The sequence below is a fragment of the Homalodisca vitripennis genome, unplaced genomic scaffold (genome assembly GCF_021130785.1).
Source record: "Homalodisca vitripennis isolate AUS2020 unplaced genomic scaffold, UT_GWSS_2.1 ScUCBcl_4491;HRSCAF=10685, whole genome shotgun sequence".
Taxonomy (NCBI): domain Eukaryota; kingdom Metazoa; phylum Arthropoda; class Insecta; order Hemiptera; family Cicadellidae; genus Homalodisca; species Homalodisca vitripennis.
In genome coordinates, this window is record NW_025780608.1 from 23,127 (window position 1) to 50,095 (window position 26,969).

General features: G+C 38.3%; 1 protein-coding gene across 1 annotated transcript; it reads right to left on the minus strand.

Annotated features, from left to right (window-relative positions):
- Positions 1–534: 534 nt before the first annotated feature.
- LOC124372959 (facilitated trehalose transporter Tret1-like) lies at positions 535–26,597 on the minus strand. The gene is made up of 4 exons (XM_046831371.1): positions 26,304–26,597; positions 14,014–14,322; positions 9,018–9,126; positions 535–1,768 (listed from the first exon to the last, which is right to left on the minus strand). Exons 1-4 carry the CDS (start codon positions 26,514–26,516, stop codon positions 1,464–1,466), a joined length of 936 nt encoding a protein of 311 aa, XP_046687327.1. The 5' UTR covers positions 26,517–26,597; the 3' UTR covers positions 535–1,463.
- Between the last annotated feature and the right edge of the window lie 372 nt (positions 26,598–26,969).

Sequence of the window (26,969 nt, forward strand, 5' to 3'; positions counted from 1 at the left end):
CATGTTCCAATGGTTAACTAGCCTTTTTATAAAGAATGAATAAAAGTTTTTGTTTTGGAATTAGAGCCTATTCACAATATTTTGATATCCTATGAAAATACCCTTACGGCTGCAGGAAAGCCTTCAGGGAACTAACATTAGTGATAACTCTCTACATATTCCAAATAATTCTACATTCTGTTATAACAGGGCTGACTAGATTTGGAGACCATCACTGTTACAACAGAATAAATAACTACTTTAATCTCACATCATACCACTGTATTTCATCCAAACATTGAAAAGGCATTTTATCTGCACTATGCTGTTATAAGTAAAATTGTAATGCATGATTAAAACAATATAGAGAAAAATATCTAAAACAGTTTCTTGTTACTTTTCTGGAAAAGTTACAACCTACAAAAGAAGTGTGACATAAATTTTAAAGTAAAAAAGAATTACACCTATAAAAATTATACTAGTTTAAATCACTTTAGTGATGTCAAAAAGTACTTTGATGAAGTATAGTTCAAATAAAATTAAATTGGTACAAAATGAGAAAGCGGAAAATTTTAATTCAAAATTCTTTACTTATGTTTTCACATCATCATTATCTTACACACATGGCAAACATAAAAAATAGTTACATTCTCAAGTTTTCTTAATCCCATTTAGACTAAAATGTATAAAATACAATACAACTACAATATAATTTAAAATTCAGCTATGATTTAAAAACTTATAATACTATAACATACTTTATCACACAAATAGTCTTTACTGATTATTTAAAGGAATTTGTGTTACTTATGGATTTTATGTATTGGGGTAGGTTATTATTAATCTTTTTCATGGATAACGTGATCCTTCTAATGATCTTCAATTTGTTGATTATGTATCAGAAAATCGGATGTACTTGCTGGTTCTGTACATAGAATTGAAAATTTGATTTATAAAAAGTACACAATATGAAATATATGTAAGGAGGAAAAGTAAATACTTAGCTTCTTGAACAATGGCTTATATAAACCCCTGTTTTAAGAATAAGCTATGAGTTTTGTAATTTTTTTGGATTTAAAAATTAAATCATAAAATTCCACAACACGATTCCGTAATGCGTGATTGAATGAAAAATACCATAATAAATCATTATTCTTGTGTTACTCTTCTTTAATCTTCCCATAATTATTATTTTAAAACAAGTTTTATTGAGTTCACTAAATATATAACTACCCAATCTAAATAATTATCTTCTTTCACTTCTAAAAATTCAATTTTTTTCTACTTTTGATCAAAGTGAGTTTTTATAAACAAGGCTTAAGTCAGTAATAGAATGAATAAAATAAAAACAGTTTAGAAGAAAATTATAAGGATAAAAATATTTTTAGAATTGTGCACTATTTACAAATCTTGTTGGACATCATAAAATCAATTCAGTCGAGTTTTCTTTCAGACCATATTGCATCCTGTCAACGGCACACTTCCTATTTTGATTGATTCAGTAATATGTCTTTTTTCTTCTTTCCAGTGAACAATTCCTGAATTTCTGCGAAAGACATACCTGTGGTGTCTTGCACTACAAATAAGCTAAAACCAAGAGTGAAACAGCAACATAGTGTACATGCCAAATATAAATACTCCTGTCCTATGAGGGCATTTATATAAGGAAATAGTTTAGTGGTTAAAAATCCAAAGAAGGCACTAGTCATTGTAGTAATCATGGTTGCAATTGGTTTTACATTGCTTGGGAATATTTCTCCAGCTAAAGCCCACGGAATTGGTCCAAAACCTGTAAAAAAAAGAATTCAATCTTTATAAATATCAGTCACAGACTGTCAAGCTAAACATACGTTTTCATATTTTTACAGTTAGTTAACGTTTGAGATTGGTAAAAATATCAAATACTGGTACAAATCAATTAGTTATTTTACATAACATCCCTGTATCTATATGGGGTGTCCATACATTTCTCTATCAAACTTCACCATTTGATTTAACAGGTCAAAATAAGTAAGAAACTTCATATAGTCAATAGTTAAATACTTCTTAATTCAGTTTAATCACATATTGTTCAACTGAATAGTGTCAATGTAAAATAATATATTAAAACTGAAACTCAACCTACTGCTTAAGATTAAAACTCTGATATTTTTAAAATTTATTTTGTTACTTGATTTTTTTATTTTTTTCAATTGAATACAAGGCTAATCCTGTCAAGTATTCTTTAAGTCTTTTCTTGAATACTCGTGTGTTATAATTTCCTTCCCAATAGGAAATCCCTTGTGTGGAATCAATAGATTTGATCCGTTATGTTCTTTAAAAATTTATTTCCTGCAATTGTTGTTTTCTTTTTAACAAAATTCCAGTTGGTGGTTAGCGAAAAATTAATAATTAGCTTTTTGTTGATTTTTTGGTGCATTACGTTTCACAAAAATGTATCGATTGAAAAATCTAAAGTCAATAAACAGTCAAAATGCTGTGTTAGAAAATTGTTTTAAAATGATTCTAATTGCTATTTTTGGGCTTTAACATTTCCTCCAGATTTTAAATTCTTGTCTCCACATACACAAATCTCACAAGATGTATGTGATTGGATTTTAAAATAGAATATTAGTTTTAGATCTTCCATAATACACAAAATGTGGCATATATCTATTCAAAAACAAGCCAGTGATAATCTTATTAATACAGTTGTCTTATTTTACCAGGCGAAGTTAGGGCTAAGAAGCCCTCTTTAACACTTAACCTGGGGACCAACGGCTTAAAGGTGACTTCCGAACCACCACCAATGGTTGGGTAGGCGGGCTGCTTGCAAGGACAGGATCGCTCAGCGGTCACCCATCCAAGCATCAGCCATGTTCTACGTTGCTTGATCTGGTTATCTTGCGATAACCGTTGTACCCACTACACTATGCTGTTGGCCATATGGTCATACCGTGACAAATTACTAGTCCTAGGAATGTTATCTGGTCAACTGTTTCAATTACATTCCTATTAATTTCAACGTTGGTTTACATTGTTTAGTTTTGAAATTTAAAATCTTTGTTTTTTCATCATTTAAAGTTAAATAATTGTTTCAAAAAAATTCTCCAATACCAGACAATTTGATTGAGGCCAATATTTATACTTCTACTTCTTTCCTCCCTGAAACTTAGAATCATCAGCTTAGAGGTATAACCCCGAATTCTGGTTCAAGATTTAGACATTTTCCATGTTGCTCAAGCAACTAAAAAGGGTTGGTCCCAAAATAGAACCTTATGGTACACTCTAATTAATATTTTTAATGTTAGATTGAAATTTAACTATATATAGTTGTTCTCAGTAATGTGGTTTATTGGCATAAATTGGTGTCCGTTTGAAAGGTAGGATTAAAACGAACTTAATGACCCCTAATTCATTTAACTTAATAGACAATAGACAATAGACAATATACTTGACATGTTCTTTGAGAGCAGTACATAGCATCAGTTATATAAGCTAACAATTTTTAGCTGTTTGTAAATTCTTCTTCTGTGTAAAAAGGTCTCTCTTGGGGCCACAGAGTCAGTTGTTTCTTGAAGCGGTGAGGTGGTTGGTTCTTTAAGTGCTCTGGAAGGTGGTTGAAGTAGGCGGCTCCTTTATAGGATGGTTTCTTCTTGTATAGGCTCAAATGGTGTGGGGGCAATGCGAAGTCCAAGGCATGTCTAGTGTTGTGCTAGTGCAGATCTGAGTGTCTTGGCTGTGATGTTTTTACAGTGTGGAAGATTACTTCTCTTATGTAGAGTGATACGACTGACAATATTTTTAAATTTTTGAAGTGTTCTCGACAGCTGTCACGGTAGTTAAGGCCTGCGAGACATCTAATTGCCCTCTTCTGGTTGATCTGAACTCTCTCAAGGTTGGTATTGGATGTTCCTCCCCAAGTGGCAATGCCATATCTCAGGTGTGATTCGAAGAGAGCAAAGTAAGCTACCTTGGCCGTGTCTGTGCCACTTATTTGTTTTATTCTACGTATAACATAGTTTCCTGCAGATAGTTTTTTGCACAGTTGATCTATTTGTGGCTTCCATGACAGTTTATCATCAATTATGATACCAAGATGTCTGGTGGTGTTTTTTATTTCTAGGTCTGGGAGCGTCAAGTTAAGGTCTCTGCGTAGATTGCTGAAGATCATCTGAACTGTTTTTTTATTATTTAAGACAAGGTCATTTCTGGTACAGAATAGTTTTGTTTTATTAAAAGTGGCAGTTGTGTTTCTCTGGAGTGTTGCTATTGATTTATTTGCTATTGTTAGTGCTGTGTCGTCTGCATACATGACGGTGTGACAGATGTCTCCTAGCCAGTTGGGCATGTCATTTGTGAGTAGGAGGAACAAGACTGGCCCCAGAAACCGATCCTTGTGGTACGCCCCTTTGTGTGTCAGTGGTTTTTGATTGACATTTCTATAGTATGTTGTTTTCAGTGTAATTTACTTCCACAAACATCTTTCTATCAGTCAGGTAGCTACGGAACCAGCTTTGAGCTTTTCCTCTTATACCAACCCCAGTTTCCCAGTTTTTGGAGTAGTTGTTCGTGATTTAGGCAATCAAAAGCCTTACTGAAGTCTAGGAAGAGGCAGGTTGCTGTGCAGCCTTCTTCCAGTTGATCTATAATGTATTCAATGAATTGTATTAAGGGCTGTGGATGTTGATCTGCCCTTTAGGAATCCGTGCTGTTGGTAAGTAAGAAGTTTGTTTTCCTCAAGGTAATTTAGGAGTCTGTGTAAGACCACTTTTTCTAAAATTTTTGAAAAAGTAGAAATGAGTGAAATAGGTCGATAGCTGTTTATGTCATTATGTGGTCCGGTTTTGTACTTTGGGTAGACTTTAGCTATTTTTAATTGGTTGGGGAAAATTCCTTGTGAAAGAGATTTGTTAGTTATAAGGGTGAATGGTCTTAACAGTTCGTTTTTACATGCTTTTACAAGTTTAGCTGATATGTGATCTGCTCCAGATGAGGTTTTTGGTTTTAGGGAGTCTATGATTTTTAAGATTTCATTAGTTGTTGATGGGTTGAAGTGTAAGTTCTGCTTTATAGGTGGAGGTAGTTCATAGTCATCTGGGTCTGGGTTCGGATTAAGATCAGAGTTTTGGAGTGTTCTGTGTGCCACAGTTGAGAAAAATGTGTTGAAACAGTTTGCCACTTCTGCTGGTTGTGTTATAATAGTGTTGTCCATGAGGAGGACAAATTCTGTGTTGTTGTCAGTTTTAGCCTTATGCTGGTTATTTACCACTTGCCATAACGCTCTGGACCTGTTGTCAGCTTTGCTTATATATTCTGCCATATGTTCTTTACGTAGCGATTTTAGTTTAGTGTCGTAACTCTTTTTCCTTGCAGCCGTCTCCATTTTGTCTTCGGCTCTTCCTGTGCATTGTTCCTTTTCCAAAGCTTTTATGTATTCACTTTTTAATTTGGCACATTCCGTGTCCCAGCACTGTCTTAAGCCTTTGTTATGTCTGGTTGTGCAGGTTTTTAATGGGCAGGTTTCATTTAGAATAGATTGTGTGATAGTGTGGAAGGTGTCATACAAGTCCTTAATGTCCTCTTGAGCATGGAGAATGACCCAGTTTTGGGTTTGCAGTCTGGATTTGAAAAGTTCTATTGTTTTCTTGCTGAAAATTCTTTTTCTTTCTTTGAAGTTTTCTTTTATTTTTGATGTGATTATTGGGGCTGTTTGGTCAGAAAGTCCAGATGAGATAACCAATGTGTTTATCAATTGTTGGTCAATGTTAGTGCATATCCAGTCTATTGATTTAGAAGTATCTCTGGTGATACGTGTGGGCGATAGGTTCATTCTTGTTATCTGATAAGATGTTAGGAGCTCTTCGAGTTTGGATTTGTCATTGCTTTCAGTCAGGCTGTCCACATTGATGTCTCCTACAAGCACGATCTTTTTGTGTGAGTCTAGAGATCTGTCGAGTTGTTCTGTAAGTATATCAATACCTTGGTTTAAGTTTGCGTTGGGAGATCTGTAGACTCCGAGTATTCGTAGGGTTGTTTTCTTTGTTTTTATTTCGAAGAGAGCTGTCTCGCAAATAAGCTTGGTCTCATCTCCACTTGTGCATATGAGATTAGTGTGCTATTTGAGGTCATCTTTTATGTATCCTGCCACCCCTCCTTTGATATGGTTTTTCCTGGCAAAGCCACCTACAAGTGTATAGCCATCAATGCGGGTGTTTTCCAGGTTTTCTTTGGTCAAGCCGTGTTCTGTTACTATTATAAGGTCCGGGTTTTCCTCGCTTATGAAATGAGTAAGTCTGTCAATTTTGTTGGATAGCCAATTTACATTTTGGTGCATGATTTTAATTTTGTGTTTTGTATAAGGTGCTCAATTTTCCTCGATGTTGAGTTCTGTGTCTTTGTGTGTTATTAGTTCTGTACATGTTGCTATTTTCTTTTCCTTTCGAAGTTTATGAACGTCCTTGTTACAAAAATTGTTTTTTCTTTGTCCCTTGTCCTTCGAGTGCAATCTAAAAAAGAGGTTTTGTTTGGGTTAATTTGCAGGGTTGCGTGTCTCTGTTTAGTGTCCTTATGATTTGTAATATTTCCAGTCTCTGAGGATTTATCCCAGTGGTCTTTAAGTTCCAATAAATGATCTGGTTCTGGGGAGGCTTGATTGTGATATTCAGGTATTTCTATTTCATTGGGATCTTCTACTTGGGTTTTCATCTCCCTTACAGAAAACTTCCTTTTCAAGAAGACTGGAAGCTCTGGTTCGCTTCCATCATCGTATTTGTGTATTTCAGGTAATACTATTATGTTGTTTGAGCTGTTTGCTTGGGATGGTGATGTCGTATGTGGTGGAAGGGTGGTGTTGCAGACTTTTGAGTGGGACTCTTCTGGTTCCTTCAGGTTCATGGTTGGTGAGGTGTTTTCCTTCCTCGATGTCAAAGGGGGTGAGGGGAGTCTGAGAGGGTTCTGTATCAACAAGGTTTGGGGGTGAGTTTTTTTCAATTCTGCTTGTTGCGGTGTTGAGGTGTTTTCCGCGTGTGGAGGTTGAAAGTGGTCAGCTAGGTCCCGGCTTGCGTGCGAGTTCATCAGTCTTATCCACTTGCTCAGTGTGTCGTCTCCAGTGGGGATGAAATAGGTGAAAGATTGAGTGTGTCTGGAGATGGCAACAATACAGTGTGGTAGGGAGTCATATATGTCTTCTTTTTTCCTTGATGTTCGTATGACTGCTACATGCCCTGCTTGTTTGCCTTGAAATTCATGCACTGTTGACACATTAAAGCCCAGGTTATTATAAGTGCTTGTTTTTCAGCCTGTTTGAATACAAGGACTTTATAAAGGTCTTTGTCCAATCGCAGCTCTTTTATGTCTTCCAGGTACTTTAGGCTTGTCTCGTTTTTCACAGGGTTGCAAGTTACCATTTCTTGTTCATAATAAGATGCTAAGAGGGTGGTGACACTGTTAGTACATCTATATGAGAAACTTAGGACTTGTGTCACCTCAGCCACTCTTGTGATGTCATAGTATGTCATGTTGTAGTTTGTCCTGTTTATGAAAGGTATTTGTTGTTTATCTCCCACCAGTAGTGCCTCTTTTTTACTCCGGCAATCGCACAAGCAAAGAGGATTTCTCCAGCATGGAGCATTAAGGCTTCATCTATAATTAGCCTGTTGTATCTTCCTCCTTTTTTTATGTGGTCTGTTAGATTTATTATGAAGGAGTGCACTGTTCTGCATGAGTCTTTGATATGCTTATTATTGTGTGCTTGGGTAGTTTGTTTTAATTTTAGCCGATTTCTAAAGTCATTTGCTCCCTCCCTGGTTGGGAAGAGGACCAGGTCATTTTTTGAGTGGTTGTTTATAATAAACGTTATTTTGCCACATCCGGGCACGCCTTAAACAATAACTGCAAATGGTTAACACTGTCAAATGCTTTATTCAGATCCATATATGCTATTACTTTTCCCCCTTTATCCCTTTTTATAAAGTGTAGTTCTATCTTGTTTAGTTTACCATCTGTTTGTTTTTTAGGGAAAAATTGTCTTTAAATTGAATAAAAGTGTAATTTTCAAACATTGTAAAAGGTTTAGTATAATTAAGACTTGTTTTGATGACAATTTTTCATATCAGGTTTCAAATTGGCGATCATTCAAAATGTTTAAACTTATAATACTTAACTCAAAATGGAAGATTTTACAAAAAGTTTTTAAGAACACTGAAATATTGGATATTTTTAGATAAACAATTGTAATACCAAATATATTTCCCTATAATAAATAATAACTGGATAGAGCAGGTTTTACTAAGCACCACCCCACGTATTTAACTGCAGTTTATTAAACAGCATTTAACAAATGTGAGTACTAGCTCATTGTTTCAAATTTTCTACACTTGTTATACGATGTGTTTGGGTGCAGTTTATGTTTTGTCAAATTGATTTTTTATTTTCTCTTTGTATAGTAACATAACACAACTTTAAAAAATAAAGTCAATTGGTTTACTCAATGTTTATTACTTTGAATAAGTTGATTTACTAAATATAATAACAAAAAAAAAATGAATTAAGTTAAACTTAATTTATTAATATTTTAGCTGAATATTACATTTAAAACCTCAAAGTATTAAATTACTGTTGTTTATTGTATTTAGTAAAGCATCTCATTTACTCTAAGGAAAATACAATAATACAACTGTGTCAACTAATGAATTTTATATCTAATAATTGGTTACAGTACATAAACAAATGAAACAATCGATATTAGGCTAACGTACTCGTACATCATCACTGTACATCATGAAAGGTTTGTCCTCAAGGGTAATAGACCCAGTGCCACAAGGGTTAATTTATAGCAATATATTGATTGTTATAACTTAAGTTGACCAAGATCAAAACGAGACCTTAAATCTGCCTGTAAAATTTTATAGGCAATAATAGGAAAAACAAATCCAAGTTAATCAAATGTAGTAGAAACAGTTCCGATAAAAATATTGCGAGACCAAAATATTACTTGTTAATACCTATAATAGTTAAAAAATTACATAAATTTAATAAATTAATACTAAAATACTCACCACTAACGTAAGAGAAAACATAGATAATCAAACTGAGCAATGGTAGCCAACTAAGAGAATCGACATTAAAATTGTTACATTTTAGCCAAAAGTATACTCCAAGACCTCCCTGTAAAAATTAATATAGACAGAGTATTAAATATTATGAACTTTCCATAAATTTAACAAATTAATAAACACTTAGCTGATGAAATTTTGGTAGTATGTAATATACCAAATACATGCATCTCAACTAAAATTAAAGGTTTATAGCATAACTTGTACAATTAACTCACCAAAGTTATCATTTCTGGAGAATGCCAAGAGATTACCAAACAATATACCTTTCATGAAAATAATATTGTATTTGCGATGATTAAAATGTTAAGTTATGCACAGAGATCTTAAGAAAAATAAGGTTCTTAAAGAGCAGAAATCCTTGGGATCAAGAGCACGTTGTGAACTTGGTAATCCAGTTTTCCAGAGAAGACTAGAGTGAGATAAAGTTCTAGATTCCCTCAGGCAAGGAGAACACAAGAGGTCAGATGCCTCTTGGGACAAGAATATGAGTCATAAGTATTGATCAGACATAATGGTCTATTGTCCTTAAGGATGCTGAGGTTGATGTAGAGCTATCCTTATTGCAGAATGATTAGAATATGAAGCTTATAAATTGCACTTAGTCCTGTAATAATCGTAGCGCTGCTTCCGGAGTGACAGGATATTCAAGATGGGTAAGGTTAGGGGGTAGGGGCCGCCTCCTGTCGAGATCCATGAGGAAGAATTAGGGCACTAATCTCAAAGTCATGTCCTTCCAGAAGAAGGGGAGGCCAGCTCTGAACTAGCCTCTCCAGGCAAAGCAGGCAACACCTTTGTTGAGGCTAGCAAGAACCTCTGATAGTTAGAGAACGAACCCCAACAAACTCCAACAGTCATCTCCCGCAGTATACTAGACCTATCGAATTGCCCTTGCACCCCAGAATCTTGACATTTCCGGTTAGTTATGTACCACTACTACACATCCATAAAGTTGCCCAGATTTAAGTGACACATTGGTTTTTGCTGTGCTCAGTAGTAGGTTCAACTGGAAGGTATAAACCAGCCAGAAGTGATCCCTTGGTTATATGATGTTTATGTTACAATTTGTGTCCATGTCAGTGTTTTGTTAAATTATTGAAGAAACTCTTTGATAGTGTAGGTTTAACACTCCAGTAGCCAGTGTCTTAAGGAAGTTTTGAAGGTCGTCTCTGGCAATCCTCTTAGGGATTCGGGTGTCGAGGAACATTGCTCCTGATACGAAGGTTTTTTCTCAAATAGGCTGAGATGATGTTGATGTAAGAGGAAGTACTTCTTGTGTCTGGTGTTGTAGTTGTGACTATCAGTTGCTTGCCCTGTTTTTGTAGTTAAGAGGATTGTCTCTTGAATGTAGATTGCTACAACAGTCAGGATTCTCAGTTCCTTGAAGCAGTGGCGTAGCTACCTTGGGTGGCATCCGGTGCGGAAGTTGGTGGTGACATCCCATCAAAAGTAAAAAGCAATAAATTTTATATTATAAAGGTCATGGATGATTTATTATTTATAATATTGAAGAAATAGCAAAACAATAATAACTAGTACCTACAGAAAAGGAATTTTCTTCTTTCTAGCTTTGACAGCTGCAAACTCAGCAATAACTTCCTCAAACTTTATATTTTTTATTGCCTCGTGTTCGATATACCCAGATTGCTAAGCTGCGATTGAGTCATTGATGCACGCAAATAGTTTTTTAGTAGTTTTAATTTACTGAAACTCCTCTAACATAAAGCTACGGACACGCAACAACACACTTCACGAAACAAGTGAGAAATGTTGCAACTGAAACGTCAAAAATCGTGAGTATGGGACGGGTAATTCCCCACGACAGCAGCAGGCTCTTTTGCTGGAATCCCGAATTATACATAGAGCTGAGCTAGTGCTAGTGGAGGAATTCCCAAAAAAGAAACTTTTGTGCCAGCGATTTTTGTTTGTTTGTACATTGTTCTTAAAGTTGAGAGAAAGTAAAAAAGTGACACCCGGTCACCGCCCCCGCTGCCCCCCCTTGCTACGCCACTGCCTTGAAAGCTGCCTGGCAAGTGTCCATTGGGCTAGTCCTTTTAGAGCTCTAATTGTCGTCTTTTGTATAACGAGCACCCTTTAAAGACTTGAGATCGTTATCCATCTCAAGACTATTAAATCATACCTCAAGTGGTATACAAACAAAGAGTAGTATGTTGTCATGGATACTTCAGTACCAAAAACATAGCCGGCGAGGGAGTCCAAGGGGTCCAGACTCCCCCCCAAATTTTCAATTACTTTTTTAGAAAATGATTACTTTTACTTAAAGAATTCAGTGTTACTGACATGAACTGTTGAAATATCACTCTCAACAGAGTCAAGAACTTTTTAAAGAACAAAATGGGGAATGAGTTGTTGAGTGCACTTGCCTTACTTTCTGTCCATTATTGAGGGTATTTTGTGCAATCATTGGTTGAGTATATACAAGTCTGGCACGAGAACAGAGCCTTCTGGCACTCCATTGCTCACTAATAGTTGTTCGGATTTTACTTTTGTCATAGTATTATTTGTAGTTTGAGTAAGTTCTATCTATTTACTGTTGCTTAAACAGCTTTTGAACCAATCTATTTTCTTATCATTGATTCCCAGAGTTTGCAGCTTTTTCTAATGAGGTTGCAATCTAAACACTCAAATCCTTTGCTAAAGTCCAGGTATATACTTGTAGCTATATATCCTTATTCCAGTTTGTTAATGATGGCTTAAATTATTTTAACAATTGCAGTTGTTGTCGACCTGAATTTCGTACAACTGTGTTGTCTTAGTACTGTTTGAGGTGGTCCAGCAATCTGATTAGGACTATTGGATTTTGGAAAATGTGGAATTGGAATTGGCCGTTAACTAGTAGCTTCATCAGATGCTCCATTATGTATTTTGGTAAATGTTTGCAAGTTTTAGCCGGGAAAAGTTTCTTTTGGGTAATGATTTCATCTTTGCTATGTTTGAGCAATTTTTTAAGAGAATCCCATTCTCTCCTGTATTTTCTGTTTTAATGTATATATGATGTTTTTAATTTCTTGTTCATTTCCTTCATGAAAAATTAGTTTTGATATTTGAGATAGTGGTTTGGTTCTATTCTGTGTGTTAACTGTTCTTCGTTCGATTGTTGAAAAGTGTGCTATCAGCAATTGTTGTAGTACCAAAAGATTTATTCAAGTAATTGGGAATGTGGGTAGGAGAGTTTGAGATTTCATGTTTTATTTTCAAGCACTCTGTTTTATTTTCAGAGGTTGACTTATCTCTGTTCTTTCTGTCTTTCACTACGTTTCAATTTTCACGTGGCTTTTGACTTGTCAGATCTTTCAATACACCAGATATGTGGAACCTAATGGTTCAGATAACTAATCTACCCACAAACGTATCCTTAGAAGGGAGTAAATGAAGCAAGGGCAGTATATATGAATAGCGTTGATTTCCGTAGTAACTATTCCTCTCCTGTATCCATACTTTTACTTGTATGTAAAATGTAACTATGGAATTTCATTTCCATTACTGTCACTGTAAGCAAATTAGGAAGATCCACAAATCCCACAGCAATACTGATTTCAGAAGTACACACACTCCAGAATACCACAAATCAAGGGCATTTTGTACCCCTTGGGATGTCTAAGTAGAGACGGAGGCCTAAAGACTGAACTGGGCCTCTTCAGAGAGAATCGGAGACTGTGACAGGATACATCATAGGATTGAAGCCCACAAAATCTATGTTCTAGGTAATATCGTAAAAGTGTATCCATAATGGACGAATATTGTTCAACAAAAACCGCTAGTGAACGTTTTATTGTTCACTGGCGAATGTTTTATGTTCAATAAGTGTGGAAGCCTTGATAAACTCTATTGGGGGTAGTGAGCTGCCATATTTGTTCGCCCAGAATGCGCACCTTGTGCGCAAAACTTTGCTGAGTTCGGTGAAGAAACCCTTGTGTTGAAGACATTGCAGTCTGTTTTTTGCTGAAATTGTTTGTTGTATGTACACCGTACTATGGTTATGATTACTATGAGTAAAAAACAGGTTTCAGACAAAGAAGAAACTCTTCTATTGATATTGTTATACGAACAAAATAGTTTACTATGGAGTCCATGAGAAGAAAGTTATAAAATGAAGAAAAAACATTTACAAACAATTTAAAATCAAGTTAAAAACAATTGCTACTGGAACAGATTCAGTGAAGAAGATAATTAACACTCTGTTAGCATAGTACAGATAAGAGAGAAAAAAATGCTGAGATGAAGCCAGACATAGGAAGAGACAAAAAAAAAAACCCAGTGGGATTTTAAGCGTTTTGCATTTTAAGTGACAAATATGCATCAAAGCCTTACAATACAATCTGAAGAGGAAGGAAGATAGTGATATAGTAATTTATACTGATGACCAAAAAAAGATTTCAAACAAAGACGAAACTTTAAGATTGTGAAAGCTGGGAATTAAAATAGGGATTGACAGGAAGAAAAATATTGTCTGTTTCGGAAATTTGTATTCTGAATTGAAATTCAAGACCTATTAATGTTATTAGCAATTCAAAATCAACATTCAAGTAAATTTAAAGGACTGGCAATCATCTGTTAAGTTTGCTCTAGTATTTACCACCGACGATGCCTTTGATAACTGATAAATATTTGCAGTAGAAACCACAGTACAAGCAAGAATTTTTTTAGATACAGAAGCAGGGTACGTCCAGTCATAATCTCTAAAAGATCTTGTAAGTGGAAACATTACTCTTTCATTGTAACTTTTATTCTCATAATTTTTTTATGTTTTTTGAGGTCACAAATCAATGTCTAGAGGGGAACACACATCTGTATAGTCTAGGCATTCAGTTGAGTTGCTTTGTTTACTTACTAATCTAATCTTGAGATAACCAGTCATAATTATTGATCTAATTATTTAAAAAATAATAATTAACAATATTCAACTGCACAAACTTACCATTCCTAAAGTTGTACCACATAGAGATACTATCAAGGGCTTCTTGTACCCATAAGACTTTACAGCAATAGGACACACAAACCCAGCGGCAAATTTGACAAGACCCAGGATCAAAGAAGAAGTGCTACTGGAAAGATCTGCTCCAGTCATCTCAAAGATGTTCTGCATGTAGAAGAGCACAATGGTTACACCACAGAGCTGCTGTAAGGTGAGAAGAGTACAAATGGTCGTCAGGGCACGACGGTTTCCTTTGCGAGTGAACAAGTCCATAACAGAAACTGAATTCGTCTGGTTCTCAGATATGTATTTCTGCAACGTAACAAGTCAGAGATTCAATATTTTTACTATGAAGTTATATAATACCCGTGGCATCGCCCACAATTTCTATGCAACGTTCTGTGTATTTGTTTGAATAGCTCCCACGATTTCAGTAACACTTGAACTATTTTAGATCCATGTAGAGGAACTCCAAAGTCTAAGTCCATTGTTTTCATAGTGAAAGCACTTGTGATGTGATTTGATAGGGTCCTGTGATATTTTTAAAGTGGATTTAGTCATATATCATATCCATTTTACAGCGTATATGATCAAGAGAACCAAAAGTTAAGCAAAATTGTGAGTAATTCTTATTTTAGGTTTTGCACTTCTAGTTCAAATTAATTATATTTCCAACGCAAAATTGGAGTTTGTTATTTTGCCCTGAGAAACAATATAAATAGATCTTTATATAATTTTGTAATGAGGTTGGAACAAAAAAATATAGTTTTCTAAATTGTATGAATATAGATATTGTTGTTGAAAATTAATAACTAAAATTAGCATCGATAATACTAACACGTTTCAATACTTACAGTATGACGGTTGCCTTACATATGTAAAGATAATACAATACAGTTAAGTTCTCGCTTCCCAATCCATGTTCAAAATATCATACTATTTCCTCGGTCCAGTCTAGGAATTATATCAGTATTTATATATTACCAAACCTACACTTCACTCTTACATTGCCCCCATTAAATATTTTATTTCTATTCTCCTACAATTATATTGCTACCTTGATTGAAAACTATTCACAAATAATCCTAATCCTAATAATATTATAAATTCTAAAGTAAGTTTGTTATGCTTTCACGCTAAAATTATTCAACCTGTTGTACTGAAATTTTAAATGGACATTCCCAAGTTCCCTGGGATGAACATAGGCCTATTCTTATCTTGTAAATTCTTTCAGGCTACGCCCCGCTGGTATTTCAAGAAGAAAAATATCGTATTTTGGTCTGTAAAGTTCTGTAATGTGAGTTCATAGAGCCGAGCCGGTTAAATGCATACAACTGTTATTTGTAAACATAGTATTATGTCAGTACGACCATATGGAATGGGAAGTAAGAAATTTACTGTATCATGTATGTATATATTTATTTATTGTTTCTCAGGGTAAAATAGCAAACTCCAATTTATCGTTTGAAATATGATACATTTGAATTAGAAGGGCAAACCATTAAATAAGAATTAATCACAATTTTGCTTAACCTCTTGTCCTCTTAATCATGAAAAATGGGTACCTGACGCATTATACAGGGTGATTCATGAAGTTCTCCCCCCACTTCTACAGCACATTGTACTAGTAAAAATAATGAAAAAATTTTATATAAACATAGGTCCGAAAACGCTTCGTTAGCGAGTTACAGCTAGCGAAAGATTTCGCCTGAATTCCTGGGTAAAGAGTAAAATAAAGCCATACTGAACTTTTGGAAAGGTTAATTAAGTAAGAAATATCGTGGATTCTTATGTATTTTTACCAGATAAAGCTAATAAAATAGGTTTCAGAACTGTACCTGTAGTATTTTTTGAGGGATTCAGGGTTAAATGCAAAAAATTGGGGCACGTAACAATGTTTTTTTAAGTTTGATGTACAATAACTTTGTTAAATTGGTAATAAATACATAAAATCAACAAACATTAATTGTAGAGAATTTAATTCTGAGAAAATTGATATAATCAAAGTCTAAAATAAAACAGAAATAAGTACCAAAAAATCGATTTTATTCAGTATAATACATTACTAGTTTTAAGCAAAATTAATCAGGTTGGGCCAACCGTACGCACCTTTTTATAATAGATGTTCGAAAATGTGGCCATCATTATCAATACATTTTGCAGCACGTTTGTGTATTGCTTTTGTTGCGTTTCTTAATTTTTCAGGACTTCCCTGTATCCTGCACATCCGAATCCATAATACGGGCAATTAATTCATCACGAGAATTCAGTTTTGTCTTGTATACAATGTCTTTCATCCATCCCCAGATGCAATAATCCAATGGAGATAGATCTGGTGATCTTGGTGGCCAAGGGTGAGGCCCTCCACGACCAATCCAGTGTCCAGGAAATTGATGATTTAAGTAAGCAGAAACGGCACGTGAAAAGTGGGGAGGTGCTCCGTCATGCTGGAAGTACAAATTTTGTCTGAGATGTAAAGGAACATTCTCTAACAGCTGCGGCAACTCTTCTTGAAGGAAATGCAAATAGAACTCAGCATTTAGGCGTCCAGGTAATATGAAAGGTCCAATCAGCCGATTGTGCAAAAGGCCACACCAGACATTGACGCTAAATCGGTGTTGAAAGTTCTGTTCCACTACCTCATGTGGATTTTCTTCTGCCCATGAGTGTTCATTGTGCAAGTTATTGACACCATCCCGAGTGAATTGTGCCTCATCCGTAAACAAAATACGCTTGTAGAGTTGATTAATATTCAAAAAGTTGCAAAACTCCAAGCGAAGCGGACCATCCCCTAGCTGTAGATGTTGAACCTTTTGTTTATGAAACGGATAAAATTTGTTTCGATTAAGTGACCTCCACACCGTTGACTGCGAAACTCCTATCCGCCTAGAAATACGTCGTGTACTTACACCTGAACTGCGATGAACAGCATTAATAACAATATCATCATTAAGTTGGACAGCTCGTTCATAATTGGTTCTAGTACTTGGTAGTGATCCTGTTTCCCGAAGAGTACGAAACGTTCCTGAAATTGTTTTGGTATCTGGAATCCTCCTATTAGGGTAACGTAGTTCATATTCTTCTACTGAGCCGGTTCAATACCTATATCTCCCCGGCTCATGTGTGTTTTATATAGTGTGTGTGTGGTTTATTGGCTGCAGAGGCGACTGACCTTTTGAAGGCGTTTGGCCTTTCCGGAGAGTGGCGTAAAGACTCTGAGCTGTAGTGTACTAGTTAGGAGTAGCTCCTGTTTAATATTTTGGTTTATTTTAGTATTTTGTTAGATTTGCTGAGCTGATTCCTTCTAACATGTGCGGCTAGGTTTACGGCCCCTCACTGATGAGGTCCAAGGGATGAACTGTTTATCTCCTGTCATCTCTCCATCATGCGTGGTCGCAGAGAACCTTCACTTTGCGCTCTGCTGAGGGACGGCCACCATGATGGACACAACTGCTAGTCAAAATCTGTGATACCCTGCATTCTTTATTTATTTGTTATTGTTATTGTTGCCATTTATATAGTTTATATTTTGTTATTTTATTTTAAGTTAGTTTTAGATATTATTTAGTTATTTCTTGGATTTCATTAGGAGCCCGCCCTTAGCCGAAGGATACCGGGTGGAATTGGCATTTCTTGTTTCAAATTATGGCGTGTCTAATTTTTTGTATGCAGGTGCACCTGACAAGAATTGTTCGAGGTATATACTACTGCAGGCACTTTTTATTTTTTTATTTATAATATATATATATATACTTAATTATATTGACTGGATAGGCCTGTGTTTTCGTAGTAAATGAACCTGAGTATACTGACCACGGGTGTTTTTTTTTTTACCTAGTTTAATATTGATCCGGCATCCCGTTCGCCACCATGGGCGCGCGTTTCCCTGTTGGTTTGCTGTGGGTGTGCGAGCGGCGATGTAAGGTTTCAATGGTAGCAGAGCGTGGTTACCTGCTCTCTCAGCTGTCTCTCAGTTCTGGTTTTGTTTGTTGGTGTAGGTTAGTGTTAGGTAGGGGGAGGTTAGAGTACACATTTTTTTTTATTAGGAGCTCGCCCTAGCACAGGATACCGGGTGGAATTGGTTTAGTGTCTTGCTTCCTGCAGACTTACCCTTTGCAGGGAGCAGGGGACTCTAAATTGCTTAACCGCTAAATTTACCTAACTGTACTCTACTTCTCCCCTATCAATGTGTTGTTTTGTTATATTTATTGCTTCTGTGTTTGTAGGTTGTGGTTAGTGTATATTTGCAGGGTATCCTTCTATTAGGTAGCAGGTATTAAGTTCTTCACTTGGACCTCGTCAGTGTAAGCCCTTTGTGAGTTGAGTCCACTTAGTTTACTAAGTAATTGTTGCGTACGCTTTGTTGTATTTATTTTGTCTTAATTGTTTGGTATGGCGTTTTCCCTGGTGCCTGAACATCTGCGCAAGCCCGAGTTGGTTTTTGAGGTCCTGGCGAGAGGACAGAAGCCCGAGGGAGATGTGAGGGCATTAAGAGCTCAATTACGGGATTGTATAGCGTTGGACCGCAGCTGGAATGCAGAGTTCCAAATTAATACTGAATTTGAGTTTTGTAAAACCCGAATGGAAGAGTTAGAAGACGATATTAATTTTGAGTCACTTCCCATGTCCGGGTCAGCGAAGGCTAGATTGGCATCTCAACTTTTACATTGGCGTGACAGAATAGTTTTACTTATGTCAGCTCCTAGTTTAGACTCTGATATTAAAAGTTGGGCCTTTTCGGCCAGTAACAAATTAAAACAAGCCTTAGATGGTTTGAGTGAGGTGCGCTCGGTGAAAGAGAAGGGGGTACTATTTACCGCTGTCACTCCAACGGAGGTTCCCACTACCATTACCTTTGCTAACCGTCCTCCGGCTCTTTCTTTCGAGCCTCCCAGAGTTACTATGTCTCCGATGGGTAGTGGCCCCCCTGAAGCGGCTGGTGAGGCATCATCTATAGTTGTGCCTTCCTTTTCTAGCTTTGGCAAATTGCCCCATCCTTTGGGGAGTGTTTTACAACACTTCCCCAGAGTTGATGGGCTTGACACTAATTTACTTATCCATTTCCTTCTGGAAGTTTTTAAGCTGAGAGAATTTCCTGGTATGACAGATGCCATGCTTATGCAGATTTTAGCGCAGTTTTCCTTAAGGCCGCTTTTTGATCGCCTTCTAGACTGCCTTAAGAGAGGTGCCACTTTTGACCAGTTCCACGCCGAGATCTTGGAGTTCTTTGTACCTGCTCGGGTTAGGGAGCGCTTGCGGGTGGAACGCGTTTACCGTCCTCAGGCACCAGACGAGACGTTGAGCCATTTTGTCGGGGAGATACGGGATGTAGCCCGGGTGTTGCGCTTGAGCTTGAGCGAAACAGAGTTGGTGAGCCTTATTTTGGAGGGCATTAAACCTGAAGAACGCTCTCGTTTGATTTTTTGTAGCCGTCCCGCATCTTTTGCGGATTTGGACCGCCTCTCCATCATCTCTAGAGGGGTTCAGGATGCGGATGATCAAAGGGAGGCCATGTCGAGGCATCTTCCTCACTTGCCTCCGGGGCCGGTCCATGCTCCGGTGCGGTCTGAGCCAGCGGCTGCTCCTTCCCGTAGGCAGCCTCCTACCTGTTATGGCTGCAAGCAAGTGGGACATATTAGACCGTTTTGTCCACTTAATAAAAAAAACTAGTAAGCTTGCGGACGAGTAAGCCCGACTCGTGCCGTAAAGGTAATTTTGAGGGCAAAAATGTACATAATTTTGATGGTAAAAGGGTAGCTGGTTTAATACAGAACAGAAAGAAAACAGAAAGAAATAGACTTGGGGACAGTTATCATCGTTGGCCGAGAGGGGAGGTTGCTGCTCTGGCCGCGCAGGGAGTAAGGGCTGCCCGCTCAACCTGCCCACAACTGGATGTGCTTATGGGGAATGTGGTGCAGAAGGCCCTGGTTGATTCTGGGTCAGCACGCAGCCTGATTTCTTTGTCGTTTTTTGAAGATCTAAAATCCTCTGGGCTAATACGGCAGGTTGAGCCTAGTTCACTTATCTGCTGGACTGCTTCACGCACACCTTTACCTATTATCTGTAGTGCCCAGATTCACATCAAAATTAATTATTTCTCTTGGGATTGGAGCTTTTTGGTGGCTAAGGACCTGACTTTTCCTTTCATCTTGGGAGCAGATTTTATCGGAAAAACTGGCATGATTTTGGATTTGGCCTCCAGTCATGTTTTCTTTGCTTTCGCCAGGCGGGTGCTCGTTCCCTTTTCTGATGTCGAGTCTCGTGGGACTGCTGCCTTAGAGATGGAAGATAAGAGCTTGACTCCTCCTGACCAACTAGGACATCTTACGCCGAAAGAGGCTGAGGACATAAGGCAGATTTGTTCCAGTTTTCCTGAAGTCCTCACTGACAAACTGGGCACGACCAATCTCTTGGAGTACGAGATTCGTCTTACAAACACCCGTCCTGTACGTTCCCATCCATATAAGCTTGCTCCGCCCAAGATGGAAATTCTGAGAAATATGATCGATGATTTACTTAAGAGTGGGGTAATCGAGCCGTCTTGCTCAAATTTTTCCAGTCCAGCGTTTCTAGTGCCGAAACCTAATGGGAAGTCCAGATTGGTCCTGGATTATCGAAAGCTCAATGCTCAGATAGAAATTGACTCCGTGCCTCTCCCCGATTTGCATTCTGCTTTCGACTGGTTTGGTAAGGCCAAGTATTTCTCCATTTTTGATCTTAATCAGGCATACCATCAGATTCCTCTAAAACACGAGTCTCGACCTCTCACTGCCTTTTGTGTGCCTTGGAATTTGTACCAGTTCACCCGGAGTGCCAATGGGCTTGGCTGTGGGAGCCCAAACACTCACCAGACTCCTGGATTCTATCTTTCATGATGTCAAATTTAAGTTCGTGTTCAACTATCTGGATGACCTGCTTGTGTACAGTGAGAGTTATGAGGAGCACTTGACTCATCTGGAGGAAGTTCTAACTAGGCTGCGAGAGTCTGGCCTTACCGTCAATCCTGAAAAGGTGAGTTTTGCTCAGCCTGAAATATCGTTTCTGGGTCATCTTGTCTCTTCTCGAGGTGTTTGTATTGATCCAGAGAGAACCCAGGCAATCAGGGAGTTTCCTCCTCCTAAGGATGCCAAGGGGATTGCCCGTTTTGTGGGAATGATAAATTTTTATCGTCGTTTCATCCCCAATGTTGCTGAAGTGGCGGCCCCTCTGAACTCTCTTGGGAAAAAGGGTGCCAAGTTTGAGTGGGGTGAAGCGCAACAGACTGCTTTTGAGCAGCTGAAAGAGGCAGTGATGCAGCCTCCAGTCTTGGCTATGCCTGATTTCAGTCGTAGGTTCGTCTTGCAAACTGATGCTTCCTCCTTAGGCCGTTGCTGCTGTTTTATCCCAAGAAGTAGATGGTATCCGGCAGCCCATAGCTTATGCTTCACGCACGTTAACCCCTTGTGAGAAGAAGAGTTGTTCTGTTTATGAGCTGGAATGTTTGGCTGTCGTGTTTGGAATTAACAAGTTCAGGCGTTACCTAGAACATAAGAATTTTTGTTGGAAACCGACAACCAGGCACTTTCTTGGCTCCTTGCCCACCCCCGTCAGCTCGGGAAGATTGGTCGCTGGGTAGTCCAAATTTCTGCCCTTAAGTTCACAGTGCAGCACGTGCGAGGCACCCAAAATATCATAGCGGACACTCTGTCACGCATGTATCACTTACCCAACGACCACCAGAATTTATCAGAGCCGCCATGTTGTGGCGTGCTCCTAGACTTTCCTCTGGCATTTTCGGACATTGTTCCACACCAACTTAAGGATCCCGAGCTGACTGCTATCATCAATGAGCTTAAAAACGGAGGTGCCCACCCTCCTTATTTTCTGTACCGAGGTGCTCTATGCTGCCGTGACAAGCAGCGGAGAAAACCTAAGTTAGTGCTGCCAAGCTTTCTTGTACCGATGGTCTTTCAGTATTTTCATTCTTCTCCTGTGGGTTGGACATCTAGGAATTCATAAGACCATCGCGAAGATTAGGGATCAGTTCATCTGGAAAGGTATGGACCGGGATATTGCAGCTCGAGTACGTTCTTGTGAACTGTGCTCGCTAAGCAAACCCGCTCAAAATACCAAGTTGGGTCTTTTGTCATCTGAGGTGGCGGAAAAACCTTTGGAGAAGGTTTTCATTGACTATGTTGGGCCTCTCCCGCGTAGCAAGTCCGGAAATAAGTTCCTACTTGTTTGTGTGGATGCCTTCTCCAAGTTTGTTTGGTTGTTCCCATTGCGGAGTGCTACCGCGCAGCTCACGGTGCAAGCACTTCGTAACCATTTTTTTCAACACTTTGGAATCCCCGCCACCTTAGTTTCCGATAATGGTTCACAATTTGTCTCTAATATCTTTAAAAGAATGTGCTTTGGGCACGGAATCCGCCATGTGACTACTTCCCCTTTCTATCCTCAGCCTTCTCACGCCGAACGGTTTAATCGCAATCTTCGATCTGCTCTCATTGCCTTTCATGCGGAAAATCAGACCACCTGGGATCAACAACTACCTTGGATCCAATTTGCCTTTAATACGGCCCAGCATGAAAGTCACAAGGCGGTACCTTTCGAGTTATTATTTGGCTTTCCGCCAAACAACCCTTTGGCGAACCTTTGGAAAATTAGCGATCTTCTGCCACCTCCTGGTACTCCCGATGTGAAAGCCACTTGGGAGGCAGCCAGGCGGAATCTCATTCGGGCTAGGGAGTTAGTAAGGAGGAAGTACAACCGAGGTCGTATTGCCAATCCCTTCCAGGTGGGGGATCTAGTTTACTGCAAGGCTCACCCAGTCAGTTCGGCTGTGGACAAAAGAGCTGCTAAACTTTGCTACAGGTGGACTGGTCCCCACCGCATCTTGAAGTTTCTGACTCCGGTGACTGCCCGACTGGGAGATCCTCAGTCCGAGAAGATTTTCAGGAAGGCGCACATATCCCATCTGAAGCCTTGCCGGAGTCATCCGTGATTTCTCTTTAGTCTGTGCGGAAGGGTTTTAGGTCCAGAGGCCTGATCACCTCTGCTCCTTCTTCCTGATCAAGGTTCCTGTTTTCTTCTTTGTACCCACGCTACTCTTGGAGGGATTTCTTGCCTCCAACTGGATTTTCTTGGTTTTCCCCTCTGCAGACTTCAGGGTTTCCGGTTTATATTTCTTCAACCTTTGGGGGGAGAGGCATTTCGTTCAGTTCTTCTTTTTGAAGAAATTAACAGAGGGGAGTTCCTCCTTTTGGGGGGGGAGTCTGAGCCGGTTCAATACCTATATCTCCCCGGCTCATGTGTGTTTTATATAGTGTGTGTGTGGTTTATTGGCTGCAGAGGCGACTGACCTTTTGAAGGCGTTTGGCCTTTCCGGAGAGTGGCGTAAAGACTCTGAGCTGTAGTGTACTAGTTAGGAGTAGCTCCTGTTTAATATTTTGGTTTATTTTAGTATTTTGTTAGATTTGCTGAGCTGATTCCTTCTAACATGTGCGGCTAGGTTTACGGCCCCTCACTGATGAGGTCCAAGGGATGAGCTGTTTATCTCCTGTCATCTCTCCATCATGCGTGGTCGCAGAGAAACCTTCACTTTGCGCTCTGCTGAGGGACGGCCACCATGATGGACACAACTGCTAGTCAAAATCTGTGATACCCTGCATTCTTTATTTATTTGTTATTGTTATTGTTGCCATTTATATAGTTTATATTTTGTTATTTTATTTTAAGTTAGTTTTAGATATTATTTAGTTATTTCTTGGATTTCATTAGGAGCCCGCCCTTAGCCGAAGGATACCGGGTGGAATTGGCATTTCTTGTTTCAAATTATGGCGTGTCTAATTTTTTGTATGCAGGTGCACCTGACAAGAATTGTTCGAGGTATACAGGGTTTGTCCGGAAAGTAATAGGGACTGAGTCAATTAAAAAAAATGTATTGAGCAAATCGTTACAATTCTTTAAAAACTTTCAAGATAGGCTCCTTCTGCGTCGATGCAGCGCTGCCAGCGCGATTTCCAAGCATTGAAGGCGTCACAGAAGCCATTCTCCGGAATAGCCTTGAGAGCCGCGGTACAAGCTGCTTATATCTCCTCTGTCGTCTCAAAATGCTTGCCTTTTTAGGCGAGAAAACAAAAAAAGTCTGGGGGGGGGGGGGGGCCACATCTGGGCTGTAGGGCGGCTGTGGAAGAGTTGGGATGCCGGCCTTGGTCAGGTAGCTATTCACAAGAAAGACGGTGTGAGCCGCAATTTCTGGTCGCCAGTGAGCACTTTTGGGACCATCTTCGCACACACTTTGCGCATGTTCAAATGCTCCGTCACAATTTCATGAACGACAGATTTCGGTAAATGTAACATCTGGGCAATTAAATGAATACTTAGTCGACAGTATTGAGTTCAAAAACTTTGCGCACACGAGTCACATTGTCGGTGTTTGTCGAAGTCGAAGGTCTTCCAGCAAGGTCTTCATCAGCGACCTCTTCCCGGCCCTCCAAAAAGGCCTGGTGCCACCGAAACACACCACTTCTTGCTAAAGCAACATCTGGGTAAGCCTGCTTGATTATATCAAATGTCTCTGCCGCAGATTTACCGAGTTTCACACTGAATCTAATCGTGTACCTCTTCTCTAACGAACGCTGCATTTTCAGCTTGCACCACTCACAAAAACACGTCACTTGAAAATGCCTGTTCTGACTCTTCAGGTGCTCGGAGACAACTGACCAGCCGCTTGTTCGTTAGCTAGGAACACCCTCTACCGAATCCAGTCGTTTGCGCGCACGCTCCGAAGTACAGTCTCGGCAAAAGAAAATCAGTCCTATTACTTTCCGGACAAACCCTGTATACTACTGCAGGCACTTTTTATTTTTTTATTTATAATATATATATATACTTAATTATATTGACTGGATAGGCCTGTGTTTTCGTAGTAAATGAACCTGAGTATACTGACCACGGTGTTTTTTTTTTTACCTAGTTTAATATTGATCCGGCATCCCGTTCGCCACCATGGGCGCGCGTTTCCCTGTTGGTTTGCTGTGGGTGTGCGAGCGGCGATGTAAGGTTTCACTACAGCAGCTCTAGCATTACCATTACAGTAACCCAAAATAAAAACCATATCAGCGTATTCCTCTGATGTAAATAAGTAAGGCATTTTTTCGCTGAATAAACAATCGAATTATAACTCACAGAAAAAAATTGCATTTAATAACACGATTCACAGAACCCGATCTCCTGCTGTAGCTTGCAAAACACCACTAATACACAGTTCTAACGTAACAGTACAGAATACCATTGTTGATCAGCTGTTATTCGTGCGTTACCAACTTAGAAATTAATAAAACAAAAAACTGCATTTCGATGATTAGTAAACAATAATGGGAAAATGTTTGCTTCATTTATTTTCGAACATTTGATGTACATTTTTATTAAAAAAAAATACAACGTAATAAAACATGATATTTTTATTTACAAACAAATTTATTTAACAGTTAATCTTGTTTTCTCAATTTATCTCATCATTAAGGAACAAACATTTTGTTTTTGTTTTATTTTAACTAAATACCGTACGGTATTTCTTTACAGCTAGTAATGTATTATACTGAATAAAATCGATTTTTTGGTACTTATTTCTGTTTTATTTTAGACTTTGATTATATCAATTTTCTCAGAATTAAATTCTCTACAATTAATGTTTGTTGATTTTATGTATTTATTACCAATTTAACAAAGTTATTGTACATCAAACTTAAAAAAACATTGTTTCGTGCCCCAATTTTTTGCATTTAACCCTGAATCCCTCAAAAAATACTACAGGTACAGTTCTGAAACCTATTTTATTAGCTTTATCTGGTAAAAATACATAAGAATCCACGATATTTCTTACTTAATTAACCTTTCCAAAAGTTCAGTATGGCTTTATTTTACTCTTTACCCAGGAATTCAGGCGAAATCTTTCGCTAGCTGTAACTCGCTAACGAAGCGTTTTCGGACCTATGTTTATATAACATTTTTTCATTATTTTTACTAGTACAATGTGCTGTAGAAGTGGGGGGAGAAGTTCATGAATCACCCTGTATATGACTAATTCCACCACAAGTATATCATTGTACACCACATGTAATTTCACTATGAAAACTATGAACTTAGGCTTTGGAGTTCCTCTACATTAATCAGAAATAGTTCAAGTGTTACTGAAATCGTGAGAGTTTTTCAAACAAATACACGGAATGTCGCTTGGAAATTGCGGGCGAAGCCGCGGCTATAAAATAGCCTATATTGCACATTATAGAAAAATACAGGTAATGGTTTACCTGTATGGCCTGAAGTTCATTTTCTACGTATGACGGAGACCTGTTCTCCCTGAGCCAAGAAAGCGTGTCTCTTGCACGAACTGTTTGGTTGTTCATGACTAGAGCGTAAGGAGAGTTTGGCAGCAATGGAAACAGGAAGAAGAAGAATATACAGAGGCCGACCAAGATGTAGTGGAGAACTGCGTAGCTGACAAACGGTCCAACGGCGTACATGAACAGGCTCCCAGTAGCCACGGAGATAATCAATGCTGTGTTCAGAACTCCTCGCACGGAATCCTGGAATAGATTGTACTCTTTGGATTCAATTCATGGATAGATAAAGTTCCAGTAGCTATGGAGATAATAATTGCTGTGTTCAAAACTCCTCGCACGGAATCCTGGAATAGATTGTACTCTTTGGATTCAATGCATGGATAGATAAAGTTCTAGTAGCTATGGAGATAATCATTGCTGTGTTCAGAACTCCTCGCACGGAATCCTGGAATAGATTGCAATCTTTGAATTCAATTCATGGACAGGTAAAGTTGAATTGTTGAACCGTTCTCAGTAAACATAATCAGAGCTTTTTTTTAAAGTAAATTATACACACAGAATCATGTTTTACTATGTCGTTATTGTAAAATGATATATGCTGTGTATAAAGAGAATGGTGAAAACCATAAAAAT